At 45.0% G+C, this 18,686-nt stretch overlaps 1 protein-coding gene across 3 annotated transcripts in view; it reads left to right on the top strand.

The window, feature by feature from the left end:
* INPP5K (inositol polyphosphate-5-phosphatase K) overlaps nt 1-18,686 on the top strand; it is a 103,856-nt gene that overhangs the window by 26,136 nt on the left and 59,034 nt on the right. For all 3 annotated transcript variants that reach the window (XR_012228907.1, XM_073565652.1, XM_073565651.1), the window contains exon 2: nt 1,198-1,267. Coding sequence is in view for 2 of the 3 variants with exons in the window: in XM_073565652.1 (XP_073421753.1) it covers nt 1,206-1,267 (62 nt within the window). In the remaining variant the exon portion in view is untranslated. The remainder of the gene's footprint in view (nt 1-1,197; nt 1,268-18,686) is intronic.

The raw sequence follows: 18,686 nt of genomic DNA, 5'->3' as shown, positions 1-18,686 counted from the left end.
GCCACACTTTTTTACTGATGAATTCACGCTGATTTCGAGAGGAGAAGAAATGTCATTTGATACATCCGGGGATGAAGTGGGGCTCCATAGACTTCTGTGGGGGTGCTGTATTACAGCTGCTCTCGTACGATCTTGGTTCTCACGTGTGCCGAGGTCCTAACTGATGTGCTTGTACCTTGGTATTTACATCTTTCTTGCTGGTGTAAGAACATTTATATTAAATCTTGGCATGTATGTTTCATTGATTGTAAGCCTTGGTGTTGTGATTGTCGGCGTTCCCCCAGTCTCACGTGACTGCAGATTCGCTGGTTTTGTTGTGATTTTCTTATTGCTCTGTGTGACAGCTTGCCCTGGAGCATGCTAAACTGTAAGCCACTTACTCCTGATCTCACATGGTTTATGCAAGGAGAATTGTTCATCAAGAAAGAAAGCTTAACATACAACTTTAATCCGTCTAATCCTCTAACCAAGAAAATCTGCCTAACAAATCTCTTGTATGTGAACCTTAAATAATGGGATGCATTAACTGCAGGCTGATGGAGGGTGATCAAGGGTTATTCACATGTGGCGGGTTTCTTGCAGTCATTTGTTACTGTCCTATTCATCTGAATGGGGATTTCTGAAACAAAAGTACATGATGCAGAAACAGCCCCAGTCATATGAACTGGATTTTTAGCATACTAATCTTAAGGCTGTGTGCACACGCTGCGGATTCATCCGCGCGGATTTTGTAAAATCCGCAGGTGAAACCGCAAGTCAAAATACCTGCGGATTGCTCTGTGGTTTTGCACTGCGGTTTTTCATCTCCTCAATGGAGGAGATGGCAAACCGCAGCGGAATCCGCAGAAAGAATTGACATGTCAATTCTTTCTGCAGATTGAAAACCGCAGATAATCCGTGCGGAAAATTCCGCACCGTCTGCATTGCGGTTTTTGATTCCCATAGGGAATCATGGTACTGTACACCGCAGCAAAAACTGCTGCGGGTCCGCAGCGGCCAAAACCGCTGCGGAACCGCAGCAAAATCCGCAGCGTGTGCACACAGCCTAACTCTCCCTTTGTTTTAAAAATATTCTGACCGGGCTGTACAGCCATCTTTAATTTATAATCTCAGAATAACCCCCTTAATGTTCTAGACCTAAATATAAACACCGTAAAATGGAACTAGAATTATATTTGTTTTCCTGTTTTCTTGTAGGATCACAAATGGATCCTGACAATCTGTGCCTTGAATCCCTAACGATAGATCCTAATAAGCTGCATTTAAAGTGAGTATGACTTTTGATTTTTTTTTTTTTTTTTTTTTAAACTGACTTGTTATCATTTTCTATAAAGATGTCACGATGAGTAATAAAAGAACTGATTTTGGCACACAAAAAAAAGTCTTGGACATAAAGTGGGCAAGTTCCTACAAATGGGGGGGCACAGGGGTCTTTTCTTTTGGGCTGACTTAAGGCCCTTTTACATTTAGTGATGCACCAGCGATCCGACCCAGTCAGGATCGCTGGTGCATCGCTAAATGATCACTAGTGAGCTGCCAAACAGGCAGATCTCACAGCGATGCAGCAGCGACGCAGCGCACGATACTCACCTTTCACACACAGCGATCCTGACGTCCTCCCGCCCGCCTCCAAGCGTCGCTCGTCGCCACAGCAGGAAGCTGACGACGAGAAATGGAGCCAGACATTCTCGCGCGATCAGCGATAACCAGCGGGGGAGCCGGTCGGAGGTAAGTATCACACATAGCGATATCGCTATAACGTCACAAAATCGGTGACGTTATAGCGATATCGCTAGCGATATCACTATGTGTAAAACCCCCTTAAGTCTCTCTCCGGTGCCTGCTTCTGTCATTTGTATGTTCTGGGACTTTGACTTTTACAATGCAATCCGATTATTTATTATTTTTTTATAGGATTGCACTCGACCAAAAGGCCTCATTCCCACTTGAATCATTTGGTAGAGTGCAATCCTATAAAAAATTGGATTACACTTACCCCAATGTTTCTCTATGGTGCAGCTCACATCTGCCGATTTTGGCATGTGAAAACAATCGCTCCCAATTGCACCCGAGAATTGGATCGCACGCACCCATATAAGTCTGAGTGCATGTGAAACATCACACTGCACTAGGATATCACCGGAGTGCAGTGCGATTCCCTCCAACACTGGCAGCAGAGGAGATGGAGAATTTACTCGCTAATGGGAACCCAGCCTAAATAGCACTTTGCAAATAATGTATTGGTATCTACTCAGCATTACCCCTTGTGGGATCATTATTATATCTGTGCTTTATACATAGATAACATTTTTTTTTTTTTTTTTTTGAGCTGCATTGTGTATCAGCGTTACCATAAGTGTGACATTCATGCTGAGCGAGCAGCACGGACCGGATATAGCAGTGCGGTGGAGCTGGTCTTAATGGTCACACCTGTATCAGCTCAACACGAGAGGCGAGAGTATGTGAGACGGTGGACGGGCAATCAGAGCAGGTAGCACAGAGAGGGGAAAGTCCTCAGATGCTTTCCCCCGAAACATTGTCACAGGTGTGTTTCCCTCATCGTCGATCAATGTCTCTGCGCTCCTGCTTAATCTATGGAAGTGCATGTCTGCACAGGAATCATCCACACCCAGGATCTGTCTGCAAGTCGTAAGCATGCTGTAGCCCATACCACAGTCTGGATGATTTTTTTGATACATTCATATATATCTATGTGACTATAGTCCATACAAAAAAACAGAATTTGGCACAGCACAACAAGCTCTTCATAATTTATCCAGTGTGTGTATAATTAATAAGAAAATATATATGTGTGTGTGTATATATATATATATATATATATATATATATATATATATATATATATATGAGTCACTCTGTCTGAAGCCTTTATAGACTAAGCCTGCACAGTCTGGCTCCAGACAGAGTGAAGCATCCCCCCAGGAGATCGTGGTATGCCTTAGCACTCAGCGCATACTGCAATGTCCGCAACACCTTACCGATCCGGTATTGCTGTTGCTGCGGGGTCTGGCGTCTTGATGTGGTGTGAGGAGAGGGTGGGTTGTGGCGCCGGAATCGGCGCATGCGCAGTCTGCGCTTACCGCCGCCATTTTGTAGAAGACACTGCAGTGTGTCTTCAAGAAAATGGCGCCGGAAAGCGAGGACTGCGCAGGCGCCGAGTCCGGTACCACAACACGCTCCCTCCAGACATCACGGAGCAACAACTTAACGATCGGGTACTGACGCGGGGTCTCGTCATGATGTCAGGAGAGGGCCCGCGTCAATACCCGATCATTACGTTGTTGGGCTTTGATGTCTGGACAGGGCGTGTTGTGGTACCGGACTCTGCGCCTGCGCAGTCCTCGCTTTCCGCCGCCATATTCTAGAAGGCTATAGTGTGTCTTCAAGAAAATGGCAAAAACATGTAAATCAACAGCCGCGGAGACACCATCACGTTTCTCAACGCAAGCAATGACTAGCCAGGTCTTTCACCTGGAAGGAACAACCACGGGAAGGGCAGTCTCCAATGAAGGAAACCACCTATGCCAAAACATGGTATCCATCCACAGGCAGCTGTTTCGGGGTATTAGGTAGTAGGAGCAATGCCTAGCAGTGTTGGATGTTGATCTCCATGAGGTCACTCATCCTCATTTTCACAGTCTTTTACTAGGCATTGCTCCTACTAGCCAGTTTCCTACTCCACACTGATGAGGGGCAATACCCCGAAACAGTTGTCTGTGGATGGATACCATGTTTTGGCATAGGTGGTTTCCTTCATTGGAGACTGCCCTTCCCGTGGTTGTTCCTTCCCGGTGAAAGACCTGGCTAGTCATTGCTTGCGTTGAGAAACATGTGTGACCTCATGGAGATCAACATCCAACACTGCGGAGACACCATCACATGTTTCTCAACGCAGTGATGCTAGAGCAATGCCCCCATCCCTTATGGGAAATATGCAAAAACATGTAAATCAACAGCCGCGGAGACACCATCACGTTTCCAAACGCAAGCAATGACTAGCCAGGTCTTTCACCGGGAAGGAACAACCACGGGAAGGGCAGTCTCCAATGAAGGAAACCACCTGTGCCAAAACATGGTATCCATCCACAGACAGCTGTTTCGGGATATTAGGTAGTAGGAGCAATGCCTAGCAGTGTTGGATGTTGATCTCCATGAGGTCACTCATCCTCATTTTCACAGTCTTTTACTAGGCATTGCTCCTACTAGCCAGTTTCCTACTCCACACTGATGAGGGGCAATACCCCGAAACAGCTGTCTGTGGATGGATACCATGTTTTGACATAGGTGGTTTCCTTCATTGGAGACTGCCCTTCCCATGGTTGTTCCTTCCTGGTGAAAGACCTGGCTAGTCATTGCTTGCATTGAGAAACATGTGATGGTGTCTCCGCGGCTGTTGATTTACATGTTTTTGCATATTTCCCATAAGGGATGGGGGCATTGCTCTAGCATCACTGCGTTGAGAAACATGTGATGGTGTCTCCGCAGTGTTGGATGTTGATCTCCATGAGGTCACTCATCCTCATTTTCAAGAAAATGGCGGAAAGCGAGGGCCGCACAGGCGCCGAGTCCGGCACCGCACCACGCCCTCTCCCGACATCACGGCCCAACAACGTAATGATCGGGAATTGATGCGGGGTCTCGCCATGATGTCAGGAGAGGGCGGGTTGTGGCGCTAGAATCGGGCGCCGATTTCGGCTGCACAATCCCGCCCTCTCCTGACCTCACGGCATTGGGGGGGATGAGGGGACCATGCATTCCCGGATTATGGGGTGAGGGGACCATGCATACCAGTTTTGGGGATGAGGGGACCTTGCATACCAGAATTGGGAGGTAAGGGGTGCCATGTATACCAGGATTTGGGATGAGGGGGACCATGCATACCAGGATTGGCGGGTGAAGGAGTACCATACATCCTACGATAGGTATAAGGGAGGACTATGCATACCAGGATTGGGGGGGTGAGGGGACCATGCAGACCAGTATTGGGGGGGTGAGGGGACCATGCATACCAGTATTGGGGGGGGTGAGGGGACCATGCATACCAGGATTGGGGGGGGGTGAGGGGACCATGCATACCAGGATTGGGGGGGTGAGGGGACCATGCATACCAGGATTGGGGGGTGAGGGGACCATGTATACCAGGATTGGGGGGGTGAGGGGACCATGCATACCAGGATTGGGGGGGTGAGGGGACCATGCATTCTAGGATTGTGGGGGTGAGGGTTATCTTAGAAATCTGTCATGGACATCTGCAAAGGACGGCACTAATTTGAAAAAGGAACCAAGCCTGGCACTTGTGCAAGGACAGGTGGGTAATAGTAGTACCCCTTTCCATTTTAGGCATGAACTTTCCTGAGTAAAATTGGAACATTAACATACGTTTTAGAGACTCAGCATTTCTCTTATTTCTCTTTGGGATGTACTCTTTCCTGTCTATCAAGTAGAAGAGATTCCCTGAATCTTCTTAAAGTTCAGAATTTGGTTGACATCGTACTCCATGTTAGAACGTGCACCAAAAATCAACTCCCTGCTTGTGTGTTCAGGACATACGGTCTGCACGGACATTCACCTGGATCTTCAGACCTGCTGGAAAGAATATTTTGGAGAAGAAACCGCAGGGAGAATTTTTAGATTCTGAAGAATTTTGTGAAATGACTGCTTCGCCTAAAGCAATAGAGGCATCCATTTCTCAGAAGGCCGCCTTATCAACATCAGTGTGGCGTGAGTCTTGGTTTCTGAAAAGATTAGGATGTTATAAGACCTATTGATACAGATCATCACAAATGATTTTATTAATGAAAAGTGGGAACACAGTCAGTGCTTTGCATAATCTGAAAGGCATAACGTGAATGCTCATCATAGGTGTAGAACACCATCTTCCATCTGTCACCCCTTACCGACATATGACATGCTAGGACTAAACCTGAACCTATTCAAGTCCCCTAAATAGACTACAAAGTACAGTAAAAATAAATATGAACCCCCTCCTTTTTCTTTTCCCATATTAAAAATAAAGATATTTAAGTAATACACATGGTATCGCTATGTCCGTAGAAGTCCGATCTATGAAAATATAAAATTAGATAACCCAATCGGTAAATTGCACAATGAGAAAAAAAGCAAAATGCCAGAATTGTGGTTTTTCAGCCGCTCCAACAGCTGAAAAAATGCAATGGGAAGTAAGCAAGACAATGTATCTACCCCAAAATTATATCAATAAAAACATCAGCTCAGGGCGCAAAAAATATTCCCCGAGCACCGCTCTTTCAAACAAAAATCTAAACTGTTATGGGTCTCTGATGATGGTAACACAAGCTAATTTTTTTTTTTTTTTTCAATGAATTTCCGAAATTTTACTCATGGTAATCTTGTGTATATAATTTTTTTTTTTTTTTTAACCTCTTACCAAACAAGCGTTGTTGTGTGTTGTTTTTTTTTTTTTTTTTTTTTTATCATCATCACTGTGATCATATTGATCAGGAGAATCAAATCCAGTCATTTTTAACATTAAAATGCTTTTAAAAACAAAACCCAAAGAATAATTGTGGAATTGATCTTTTTTCAGTTTTGCTGCGCATGGAAGATTTATACTGTTTCCTGTTTTCCACATGATAAAATGGATGGAGTCATTCAAACGTACAACTTATCCCACAAAAAAAATATTCCCTCATACAAGTTATGTAGACAGAAATTTTCTATCACTGGAAGGGGTTAATGCAGCTATGGTTATTAACTCCACACAGATCTAATTTTATGAAGGTGGTAGCACCCTTAATCCTATGAAATAGTACTGTCGATCACCTGTCATCTCTGAACTATTTCAGTGTGATTTTAAACAATAATTTTTATTGATTTTTTTTAACATATATACTGTATATATATATATATATATATATATATATATATATATATATATAGGAAATGTACATTCAGATGCATTTTCTTGGCTTACAGATTCTTAATTTCAGTTTTTTGATTATCACATTACAATTTATAAGGTTAAAATACAGAATAAACAATACACAAACTCCCCCCTACCCTCCCTCTTCCCAGACATGCAGGAAATGGTTGTATATTTCTTGTGTGCTCCCCTCCTTTCTTTTCATACATCTTCTTAATCCCAAACCGTTACAGAATATTTAGTTTGCATCCATAATTTATATTACTACTTAACCAGTGTCCCTACCACCTCTTCCATCAACATTCAGATCAGCTATTTTCAACTTCCCCTATGTTCCACCCATGTCCTCCAATATGTACCAACTGGTCTGTTCAAGGGGTTTCACAATTCCCTGAAGTTCTCTGTTTGTATTATGTTCAAGTAAAAAGCTTTTCCACTTTGTCACGAGTGAGTTTATACTCTTTTTTTTCCTTGTTGCATTCTGCTTCCAGCCATTCTGAGTGAAATAAAGTCTTCATTTGACCTATTAAAGCTTTCCGATTTGGAATAGAATCACTCAAACAGACAAATTAAGTTGGAGTTAATGTTTCCATCCCTTTTTGTTGTGTGGCTCCATCTCCTTTCCAGTAATGGAAAAGAAACGTTAATGGGTGCAATGATATATTCCCAATGCCCAAATTTTCTATCATATGTTTTCAGCTTGATTTTTATCCAGAACCCAATATTTTATGTAAGCTCTCAGAAACCTACAGTGGCTTGTAAAAGTATTCACCCACCCCACCCCATCCCACTTTGGATTTTTACCTATTTTCTTACATTACAACCTGTGGTTAAATATTTTTGTATTCAGATTTGTGTGTGATGTATCAGCACTAAATAATCTAAGTTGAAGTGAGAAAAATATATGCATAAATTAAAATTATGGGATCAAATAACCAAAAATTGGCACCCCTTTTGCTATGAAGCCCCTAAAAATTCTTGGTGCAAGCAAAAACCTTCATGAGTCACATACTTAGGGAAAGGACGTTTACCTGTGTGCTATGTAAGTGTCCCATGGTCTGTCAGTATATACACACTTTTACTGAAAGGCCAAAAAGGCCGCAACATCATTACACAAGAGGCACCTCTAACCAAACACCATGGAGACCAAGGAGATCTATCAAGTGAGGGACAAAGTTGTCGGGATTGGGCTATATATATAAAAAAAATTAGAATCTCTGATGATATCCCTGGAGTATCATCAAATCCATTATCATCAAATGGAAAGAACATGGTACCACAGCAAACCTGCCAAGAAAGGGCCACCCACCAAAACTTTCAGCTCGGGCAAGGAGGGCATTAATCGGAGAGGAAGCACAGAGACCAAACGTAACCCTGAAGGAGCTGCAGAGACTGGAGTATGTGTCCATACAACCACAAAAAGTCATACACTTCATAGAGGTGGCCTTTAAGAAAGAGTTGGCAGAAAAAAATCCTTTCCTTACACACACAAATTGTAATGCTCATTTTAAGTTTGCAAAAAGGCATGTGGGAGACTCCCAAAATATATGGAGGAAGGTACTGTGGTCAGATGAGATCAAAATTAAACTTTTTGGCCACCTGGTGCCAAACCAACACTGCTTTTCACCTCAAGAACACCATCCCCACCGTGAAATATGGTGATAGCAGGATCATTCAGTGGGGATGTTTTTCGGCCGCAGGAACAGTAAAAATAGTCCAAGTTGAGGGGAAGATGGGTGGTGCAAAATACAGGGATATTCCTGAGCAAAACATTTGTCTGTTAGTGATTTGAGACTGGGACGGAGGTTCACCTTCCAAGAAGACAATGACCCTAAGCATACTACTAAAGCAATGAGTGGTTTAAGGGGAAATGTGTAAACTTGTTGGATTGGCCTAGTCAAAGCCCAGACCTTCATCCAAATGAGAATCGGTGGTCAGATTTGAAGATTGCTGTTCACCAGAGAAAACTGTCTAACTGGCTCTCCAAAAGTACTGCGTTTATTGGGGTGAATATTGTGAGAACTTGTAGAACTCCGAAAGTGGACCCACTGGGCCGCGACAATGAACCTCCCTCTGGTGAGCTGACCTAGTGACCCACCCCCTATACAGGGAGCGTCAGGGGCAGGCTCATAGGAGACTATCACCGCGACAGCTGGTACCCAGGGACGGACAGTAAGAGACACAAGCGGGAGACAGGACGAACTAGCAGAGAGGCTGGCAGCAGGAATCGGAGACCACACCTGTGCAATACAAAGGAAATCCTGAAAACATGATCTGTCGGTGGGCCTTGAGGACTGGAGTTGGGGAACCCTGGTCTAGAGGAAGAGGCTGCCTGATATGCAGAGCACGCAGCAGGACTTCCGGGTCAGGGTCCTCCCTGGTCATAGAGAAGTTGGGAAAGAGCGGCCGGGGTCAGGCAGGGAGATTTTCGCATTCGCCACCGAGTCCAGTGCGAGAGACACGCACACGCACCTGACGGGAGGCAGGAGTCGGCCGCGAGACCGGAAGAGTGAATGCCGGATGATGCGCATTAGCTCCGGGAGCGCACCGGGATGTAGTGGACAGGTAAGTATGCCGGGGGGCATCGGGGAAAGTGGCGTGACAAATATTTATTCACACTGAAATGTTCAGTTATTTTTTCCTATTTGTTGTTTGCTTCACAATAAAAAGAAACCCAAATGTTCACAGGTGTAGGCATTTTCTTTACAAGAACTGATAAACTCTATAAAAAAAAAAAAAAAAAAATGAAATTCCAGGTTGTGAGATAGCAAGACACAAAAAATGCCGTGGGGAAAGACTTATGCAAGCTACTGTATCTTTCTTATTTTAAAAAAGAAAAGTCTGTATTGGCCGGAGACACAGACTTTCTGATGAATTTTTTCATATGCACTTTAGACATGGCGTTATTGTAAGGGAGAAATAGAGGGCCCTCCGGGATTCCGGGTTCGTGCGGGTGTCGGTGGGATCCCCGGGGTCTGCGGGAAGCCCCCACCGCGCCGCCCTCCCCTCGCGCACGCCGCATCTCGATCCCCATAGCAGGGGAGAGACGCTGGCTTCTTCCGGCTGCTGACGTCAGTGGCGCATTGCATGCTGGGTGCGCCGGCTGACGTCAGAGAAGGGCGACGGTTTAATGGCGCCGGGTGCGACGCCGGCTGGCTTCCTGAAACGGCGGTCGCAGGGGGGAGGGGAGAGACGCTCACCTGAGCGGAGGCGCGGTATTTAAAAAGAGAAGGCGGCAGCAGACGGCGGTGCAACATGGAGTCAGAGCAGGAACGTCCAGCGTCCCTGCCTCCCTCTCAGCCCTCTGGCAGAAAGCATGGAAGCCATTCCAGCAGCAGTCGCCCCAGCCGCAGGTCGGGGGATTCAGCAAGATCCAAAGAACGCAGGTTCTTGATTTCGGGTGGTGAGTGATCTTCGTGAATGTTAGCATATGTTAATAGGGCTTCTGTTGTATTCTTCACCCTGTAGGAAAGCGGGAAGCAAGAAGAACAATAGGGATTGTGCTATATGTAAATCTCCCCTAGCAAGAGATTGGCAAAAAGATCTCTGTGCTGAGTGCATTCAGCGGACTATGGCGGAGGAAGCGCCTAGTTTCGCAGCCAATCTGATATCTGCCCTAAGGTCAGAAATGGAAGGCTCAATTAAGTCCCTATTGAAAAAAGGGAAAAAAACCAGGAAGGATCCCCCTAGTTCCCCCTCGGATTCCGCGTCAATGTCATCTCAGGCGGAAAAATCATCCTCCTCAGACTCCTCAGACAGCGACATGGGGGGTAAACCTTGTTTCCCTGTAGAAGACACAGACACCCTCCTAAAGGCCATTAGAGCTACAATGGGCCTACAGGAAGAAAAGGTGGCTAAAACCCTAGAGGATGTTATGTTTGGGGGGCTTCAGGAGAGGAAAAAACAGACATTTCCGGTAAACGAGAAGATCCAGGCACTTATTGAGAAGGAGTGGAAAAAGCCCGAAAAATCGGGGGCCCTTCCATCCACTTCCAAGAGACGATATCCCTTCGAGCATAAGGATGCAGAGATATGGGACAAAATCCCCAAAATGGATGCAGCGGTGTCCAGATCCTCCAAAAGGTCGGCCCTGCCCCTGGAAGACGCAGGGGTTCTCAGAGACCCACTAGACAAAAAGGCGGACTCATATTTGAGGCACGCATGGGAAGCGACAGCAGGAGGACTAAAGCCGGCAATAGCGGGTACTTGTACGGCACGCTCCCTCATGATCTGGCTGCAGCAGTTAGAAGAAAAGCTGGCTTCAAGAGTCCCAAGAGAGAAAATCTTATCAGAGATGTATCTCTTGCACGGGGCAGCAGCTTTTTTGGCCGATACCTCGGCGGACTCTATGCGGATGACAGCCAGGGCAGCATCACTATCAAATGCCGCTAGACGCACGTTATGGCTTAAGGGCTGTCCGGGTGACCTCCAGTCCAAGGCCAAATTATGCTCTCTCCCCTGCGACGGTCGATTCTTGTTCGGCAAGAACTTGGACGATATACTGGAGAAAGCAGGCGATAAGAAAAAAGGCTTCCCCAGATTCCCTATGGATCAGAGGAGACAGCCCTTTCGGAGGGGGAGATTCAATAGGGGGCGCCCTCCCGCTGACAGGAGAAGATGGGAGGATAAAAGAAAAAAAGAATCGGGATTTATGTTTGGTGGAGGTACCTCCAACTCAAAAAAGTCGCCACAGTGACGCCAGTATTCCAGTGGGGGGGAGATTGGCACTCTTTTTTTCCAAACCTGGGAGAAGATCTCCTCCAACGCCTGGATCCTAACCATCCTAACAGAAGGCCTGAAAATTCCCTTCATCCGTCAGCCAAAATCCGTGGTCGTCATCACACCCATCAGGAAGGTGACCGAAGAGCAGGTGGCCTTAGAAACAGAGATCCTGAACCTGATAGACAAGCGGGTACTCTCCGAGGTACCACGCCTACAGGAAGGGAAGGGGTTTTATTCACCCCTTTTTCTGATAAAAAAAACCCGATCAAACTTTCAGGACAATCTATGGATAAGGAACTCGACCTTCAAGATGGAATCAGTAACTACGGCGGTGAAGCTGCTACACCAAGATTGCTTCATGGCTGTGGTCGATTCAAAGGATGCGTATTATCACATCCCTATCCACCCAGATTACCAGAAATACTTGAGGGTAGCACTTTATATTCAAGGCACGCTAAGGCACTTTCAGTTCAGGGCTCTTCCGTTTGGTGAAAACTCTCGGGGCTATAGATATGCCAAAGTCATAGCGGAAGTGACTGCCTTTCTCCGGATTCACGACACGGTCATAATACCATACCTGGACGATTTTCTCATAATAGGCAGCTCAGAGAACCACTGTACAGCGCAGTTGACTCGGGTGATCAACACCTTGCAGGAATTAGGGTGGATAGTCAATTTCAAAAAATCAAAATTGCAACCCCTAAAAGAACAGACCTTCCTAGGATTCGTACTAGACTCAGAAAAGCAAGAGTGTCTGCTCCCAGAGTCCAAAATAGAAAAGGTGCAGAATCTGGCCTTCACGAGCCAAAACCAACCACGTATGACTTTAAGAAGAGCAATGTCCCTGCTAGGTACCCTAACATCCTGTATTCCGGCGGTCAGGTGGGCTCAGTTTCACACCCGGCAACTCCAGTGGGAGATACTAACAGCACAAAGATCGCTAAGAGGGCGTTTAGAAGGAAAGCTGGAGCTTTCCTTAAAAACCAGAGACTCTCTCTCAGGTGGTGGCTGAACAAGAAAAATCTGACCTTGGGAATACCGTGGGACAGACAGACGTCAGATATAATCTTAACAGATGCAAGCTCCTCGGGGTGGGGGGCACACCTAAGGGGCATCATAGGTCAGGGTTCCTGGACGCGTCAAGAAAGGGAAGCATCCTCCAACCTGAGAGAACTGTGGGCAGTAAGCAAGGCCCTAAGTCACTTCATTCCGCTACTCCAGGGTCGAAATGTACGCATCATGTCAGACAACAAGGTAGTAGTGGCATACATCAACCACCAAGGAGGGACAAGATCACACTCCTTAATGGAAGCAGAGACAGACATTCTGAGCAGAGCAGAAGAACACCTACACTCCTTGACAGCCTTACATATAAAAGGGGCATAAAACATAGAGGCAGACTTCTTAAGTCGCAATACCCTGAAGCAGTGGGAATGGGCGCTAAACCGGTCCATTTTTCAAAAAAATAACTCAGCTTTGGGGGAAACCGGTGATAGACCTCTTTGCCAACAAACACAACAGGCAAACAGAAAGGTTCTGCTCTCTAAACCCGAGAGAAAATCCATGGGCAGTGGACTCATTGCACATCCAGTGGAACTTCAGGCTAGCTTATGCGTTCCCCCCCAGTGGCTCTGATCCCAACAGTTGTCAGAAAAATCAGAAACGATCAGGCCAGGGTGATTCTAATAGCTCCATTTTGGCCAAAAATGCCCTGGTTTGCTCTGCTACGAAGGATGTCCCTCTCCGATCCATGGGTTCTACCAGAAATCCCGGACCTACTAGCTCAAGGTCCAATATTCCACGCTCAGGTCAAAGGATTCCATCTGACGGCGTGGAATTTGAAAGGTCGCTTTTAACGGATAGAGGGTTCTCCCCCGGGTTGGTGGCCACCCTGCTAAAGACTAGGAAACCAGTGACGACTAACATCTACGGCAGAACATGGAATAAGTTCCTGCAGTTCTTAGGTAGGCCGTTGTGGAAAGATCCCCCGATTTAATGCCATCCTGGAGTTCTTACAATCGGGGTTGCAGATGGGGTTAGCAGTGAACACACTTAAAGTTCAGGTGTCTGCACTAGGGGCGCTCTACAACTGCAAATTGGCATCAAATAGATGGGTAGCCAGATTTATTAAATCCTGCCATAGAGCTAGGCCTATCCCAATACCCCGGAGAGCCCCCTGGGATTTAAACCTAGTGCTAGAGGCCCTTACAAAAGATCCGTATGAGCCATTACATCAGCTACCCCTAAAGTTTCTGACCCTAAAAACAATCCTGTTAGTGGCCCTCACGTCAGCCCGCAGGATAAGCGATTTACAGGCTCTCTCAGTAAATCCACCTTATACGCAAGTCTTTCAGGATAGGGTAGTGTTAAGAACAGACCCCGCTTATCTGCCCAAGGTAGCATCAGATTTCCATCGGGGCCAGGAAATTGTCCTTCCATCTTTCTGCGAGAACCCAAAAAATCTGGGGGAGGAAAAGTTCCATAATCTGGATGTTAAGAGAGCTCTCGTAGAATACATATCTATGACTAGCCAGTGGAGGAGGTCCCAGTCCCTATTCGTAGCTTTTCAGGGTGCCAGGAAAGGCTATGGGGTTTCAAAAGGGACTATTGCTAGATGGATTAGGGAGGCCATTAGTGTAGCCTGCACAGCTAGTGGTATCCCGATTCCTGACGGCATCAAGGCTCATTCCACCAGAGCCGTGGCGACCTCCTGGGCCGAAAAAGCAGAGGTATCGATCGAACAGATTTGTAAGGCCGCTACCTGGGCCTCACCTTCAACCTTCTTTAAGCACTATAGGTTAAATCTATCCTCCTCTGCTGACTTAACCTTTGGTAGAAGGGTGCTGCAAGCGGTGGTCCCTCCCTAAGGTGTTTCGTATCTCCAAAAGTCTCTCAGGTGGTGCTGTCATGGGTGAAGGGAAAACCACCATGGTTACTTACCGGTAGCCGTTTTTTCCGGAACCCATGACAGCACCCGTATATTCCCCCCCCTTTTCACCATATGGGTGTGCACAATTAGTAGGGTGTTTTTGAGTGTTGTGGTGTTGGATTAAACATGTAACTAACCGGGAAGTCCTCTCAGTGCTCTGTAACCCAACTGAAGCGGGGGAGAGGTGCCGCCCCTTATGTCTCAGTAGGTTCCTGTCCTGGCGGGGCGGATCCCTCTCTCAGGTGGTGCTGTCATGGGTTCCGGAAAAAACGGCTACCGGTAAGTAACCATGGTGGTTTCTGCCTTGACCCTCTGGTCAGCTGTTGCCGGTCCAGGGACTGCCCTGGAATGGCACTTGGTGACTACGCTAATGACCCAAGCCTCTTCCCACCATAAGAGGCTTTATTGACCAGGTAGTCATTTTGGTTACGCCCCTCCGGGGTAAGCCTGGCCAGTGGCGCATTATGTCCACATCCACTGTTGTCACAATTAGACACATGCAATATATTATAAGTTTATTGTGCCTGTGAGCTCCTTCTCGGCAATAATTTTATAACTTATATGTCATGTACTACTTAAGAACAGGTCTATTTTTCATGTCCCTCAGCTGTGAAACGTCTATTTTTTTTTTTATGTTTCATACTGCGTATATTTTGTATTTAATTAGCTTTGCTGTTTTAAGGATTTCTAATATCCACCTCGCTTGCCGGTTATACATACTGTGGGGAAAAAAGTATTTGATGCACTGTAAATTTTGCAAGCTTTCCCACCTACAAAGAATGGAGAGATCTGTACTTTTTATCCTAGGTACACTTCAACTGTGAGAGACAGAATCTAAAACTAAAAACCACAAAATCACATTTGTTTAATCTTTAAATAAATTGCATTTTATTGCATGAAATAAGAATTTGATCACTTACCAAACAGCAAGAATTCTGGATCTCACAGACCTATTAGTTTTCATGAAGAAGCCCTCCTACTCTGCACTCATTACCTGTATTAATTTTACCTGTTTGAACTGTTACCTGTATAAAAGACACCTATCCACACAATCGCACTACAACCCCTCCACCATGGCCAAGACCAAAGAGCGGTCTAAGGACAACAGGGACAAAATTGTAGACCTGCACAAGACTGGGATGGGCAAGCAAATTGGTGCGAAGGCAAAAACTGTTGGCACAATTATTAGAAAATGGAAGAAACACAAGATGTCTGTCAACCAGTTATGTAAAAATCATACAATGTGACGTTCTGGGTTTTTTTTTTTGTTTTTTTTTTTTGTTTTAGGTTGTCTCTCACAGTTGAAGTGTACCTAGAATAAAAATTACAGACCTCTCTGTTCTTTGTAGATGGGAAAACTTGCAAAAGCGGCAGTGTATCAAATACTTTTTTCCCCTCACTGTATGTACATTGACCTAGGCATTTGGGTACATATTCACAAACTGCAGATTTTTGTTGCAGATGTTTTACCTGAATGAGTTGTTTCAGAAGAATGGGGCAGTTGCAGAACTTTCGGCAACATTTAGCAGCGCAAATATTTGACGTTGGGGTCTGCACAGACGTTAAGTATCTGCTGCAGACATTTTTGAACCAAAGTCGCGACGGGAAAAATGCTGCATGCGTTTTCATTGCCTTTTTAAAATACTTTTTTCCCTCTTTCATTAGAATGGGTATTAAAGCGCTGTAAAAACTCTTAAAAAAAAAAAAAAAAAAAAAAAAAACTGCGTGAAATCTGCAAGGAAAAAAAAAAGAAGCAACATGTGCATGAGATTTTAGAAAACGTATTCACTTTGCCTGGATGGTAAAATGTTGCACTTTTCACAGCAAAAAAGAAAACCGTGACGTGTGAACATACCCTTAGGGGTCTTTCCCATAAGTCAAATACTGAATTTTCAGTTGCAGATTTGCATGTGTGAAACCCAGTAGCTGAATTATGAATGAAATTTAATGACATTTTTTACACATTCTATTTAAAATCTACGGTAAGTTGCGTAAATTGACTGTCACTGTGGATTTTGAAACCGGCAGTATGTCATTTTATGTTATTGGTGTAAACAAATAATGGTGTAACAGCAGATATTATCTTCTGCTATGAACAGGAAGTTCATTTTTCTTCACAAACCTATGATAGCCACAGTGAGTTTCCTAGTAAGGCCGGGATCACACATGCGAGAAACTGAGCCTGGCACGTTAATTCCCGGCACTGCCGCTGGCACCTGGGAGTGGAGCGTGCAGACTCCATGTATTGCTATGCGGCCGCACGCTCCGCTCCCGAGTGCCGGAGATTAACTTCAGGAGATTTTATGGGTCCCCATTCTCAAGTCATTGACATTAATATGGAGTTGGTCTTCCTTTTCTTGTTATAACTGCTTACTCTCTTCTGGGGAATGCTTTCTGCAATATTTTTTAGTGTGTCTTTGGCAATTGTTTTTGCCAATTCTAGGCCTGGTCATTAAGGGTTAAAGCTCGGCTGTGAGCTCAGAGGTCTGACAGTAATATGGACAGTTACTGATGTGTTTCCATGGGCAGTAGGAGAATTCTGAAAGGAAAAACTATATAAAATGCGATGATATGTTTTACTCTTTGAAACCTCTATTGTCCTCTGGAAAACCTGATTAGATCATTGATCTTCAGTTATAGTTTCCATTGAGATATATAATTAGCCAGACAAATGTGTATATATACAATGCTGGTTGTTTTGTGAGTTCCCAGCGCTGTGGATATGACCGGGACATGATAGATCTCATGCATGACCTGCACAACGCTGTGGAATGTATTGATGAATTGTGTAAGAAGCGTAATAACTGAGGCGTATGATTAGTGGCTCAGCCTTTGTGCTTTTCAGTCCCCTATTAGTGAGTTCATGTGGGGAACAAAGGATGGGAGATCACAAGGCGAGGCTTACAAGTGGCAGAGTTTAGCTGGACTTTAGCAGGGAATCTGGGACAATTTGCCGTACACAGTATTTGCTGCTGATGAATACGGTCTTTGTATTCCTCCAGCTCTTATGAGATACAGTTGTGTGAAAGTGTTCACCTCCTTCATGATTCCTTTTCTTTTGCATGGTTGTCACACTGAAATGTTTCAGATCTCCAAACAAGTTTAAATATTACAAAGATTACACAAGTAAACACAAAAAATGTAGTTTATAAATGAAGGTTTTTATTATTAAGGGAAAAAGAAATCCAAACCTACAGGGCCCTGTGTGAAAAAGTGATTACCCCCTAAACCTAATAACTGGTTGAGCCACCCTTAGCAGCAACAACTGCAATCAAGTGTTTGCAACAACTGGGAATGAGTCTTATCCAACGCTCTGGAGGAATTTTAACTCTCTCATCTTTTAAGAATAGTTGTAATTCAGCCACGTTGAAGGTTATGCCATAGCATCTCAATCAGATTAAGGTCAGAACATTGACTAGGCCACACCAAAGTCTTAATTTTGTTTTTCTTAAGTCATTCAGTGGTGGACTTGCTTGTTTGTTTTGTATCATTGCCCTGCTGCATAACCCAAGTGCGTTTCCGCTTGAGGTCACAAACAGATGGCCGGACATTCTCCTTCAGGATTTTTTGGTAGACAGCAGAATTCATGGTTCATTTCTCACAGCAAGTCTTCCAGTTTCCTGAAGGAGCAAAACACCCCCAGACCATAACACTACTACCACCTTATTTTACTGCTGGTATGATGTTCCTTTTCTGAAATTCTCTGTTATTTATACTCCAGATGTAATGGGGCATACACCTTCCAAAAAGTTCAACTTTTGTCTCATCAGTCCACAGAGTATTCTCTCAAAAGGTGTCATCAAGATGTTTTCTGGCAAAACTGAGAGGAGCCTTTATGTTCTTATTGCCAGCAGAGGTTTTCGTCTTGGAACTCTGCCATGCAGGTCATTTTTGCCCAGTCTTTTTCTTATGGTGGAGTCATGAACACTGACCTAACTTGGGCACGTGTGGCCTGCAGTTCTTTGGGTGTGGCTGTGGGGTCTTTTGTGACCTCTTGAATGAGTCATCACTTCGCTCTTAGGCCGGGGTCACACTGGCGATTAAAACGGACGAATGCAATGCGATAAAAAATCGCATTGCATTCGTCCCAATGTTATTCTATGGGGCAGCTCA

The sequence above is a fragment of the Dendrobates tinctorius genome, unplaced genomic scaffold, assembly GCF_039654945.1.
Source record: "Dendrobates tinctorius isolate UK_male_01 unplaced genomic scaffold, ASM3965494v1 ptg000016l, whole genome shotgun sequence".
Lineage (NCBI taxonomy): Eukaryota > Metazoa > Chordata > Amphibia > Anura > Dendrobatidae > Dendrobates > Dendrobates tinctorius.
The sequence above is the reverse complement of the archived record's forward strand: the minus strand, read 5'-3'. Positions and strand labels throughout refer to the sequence as shown.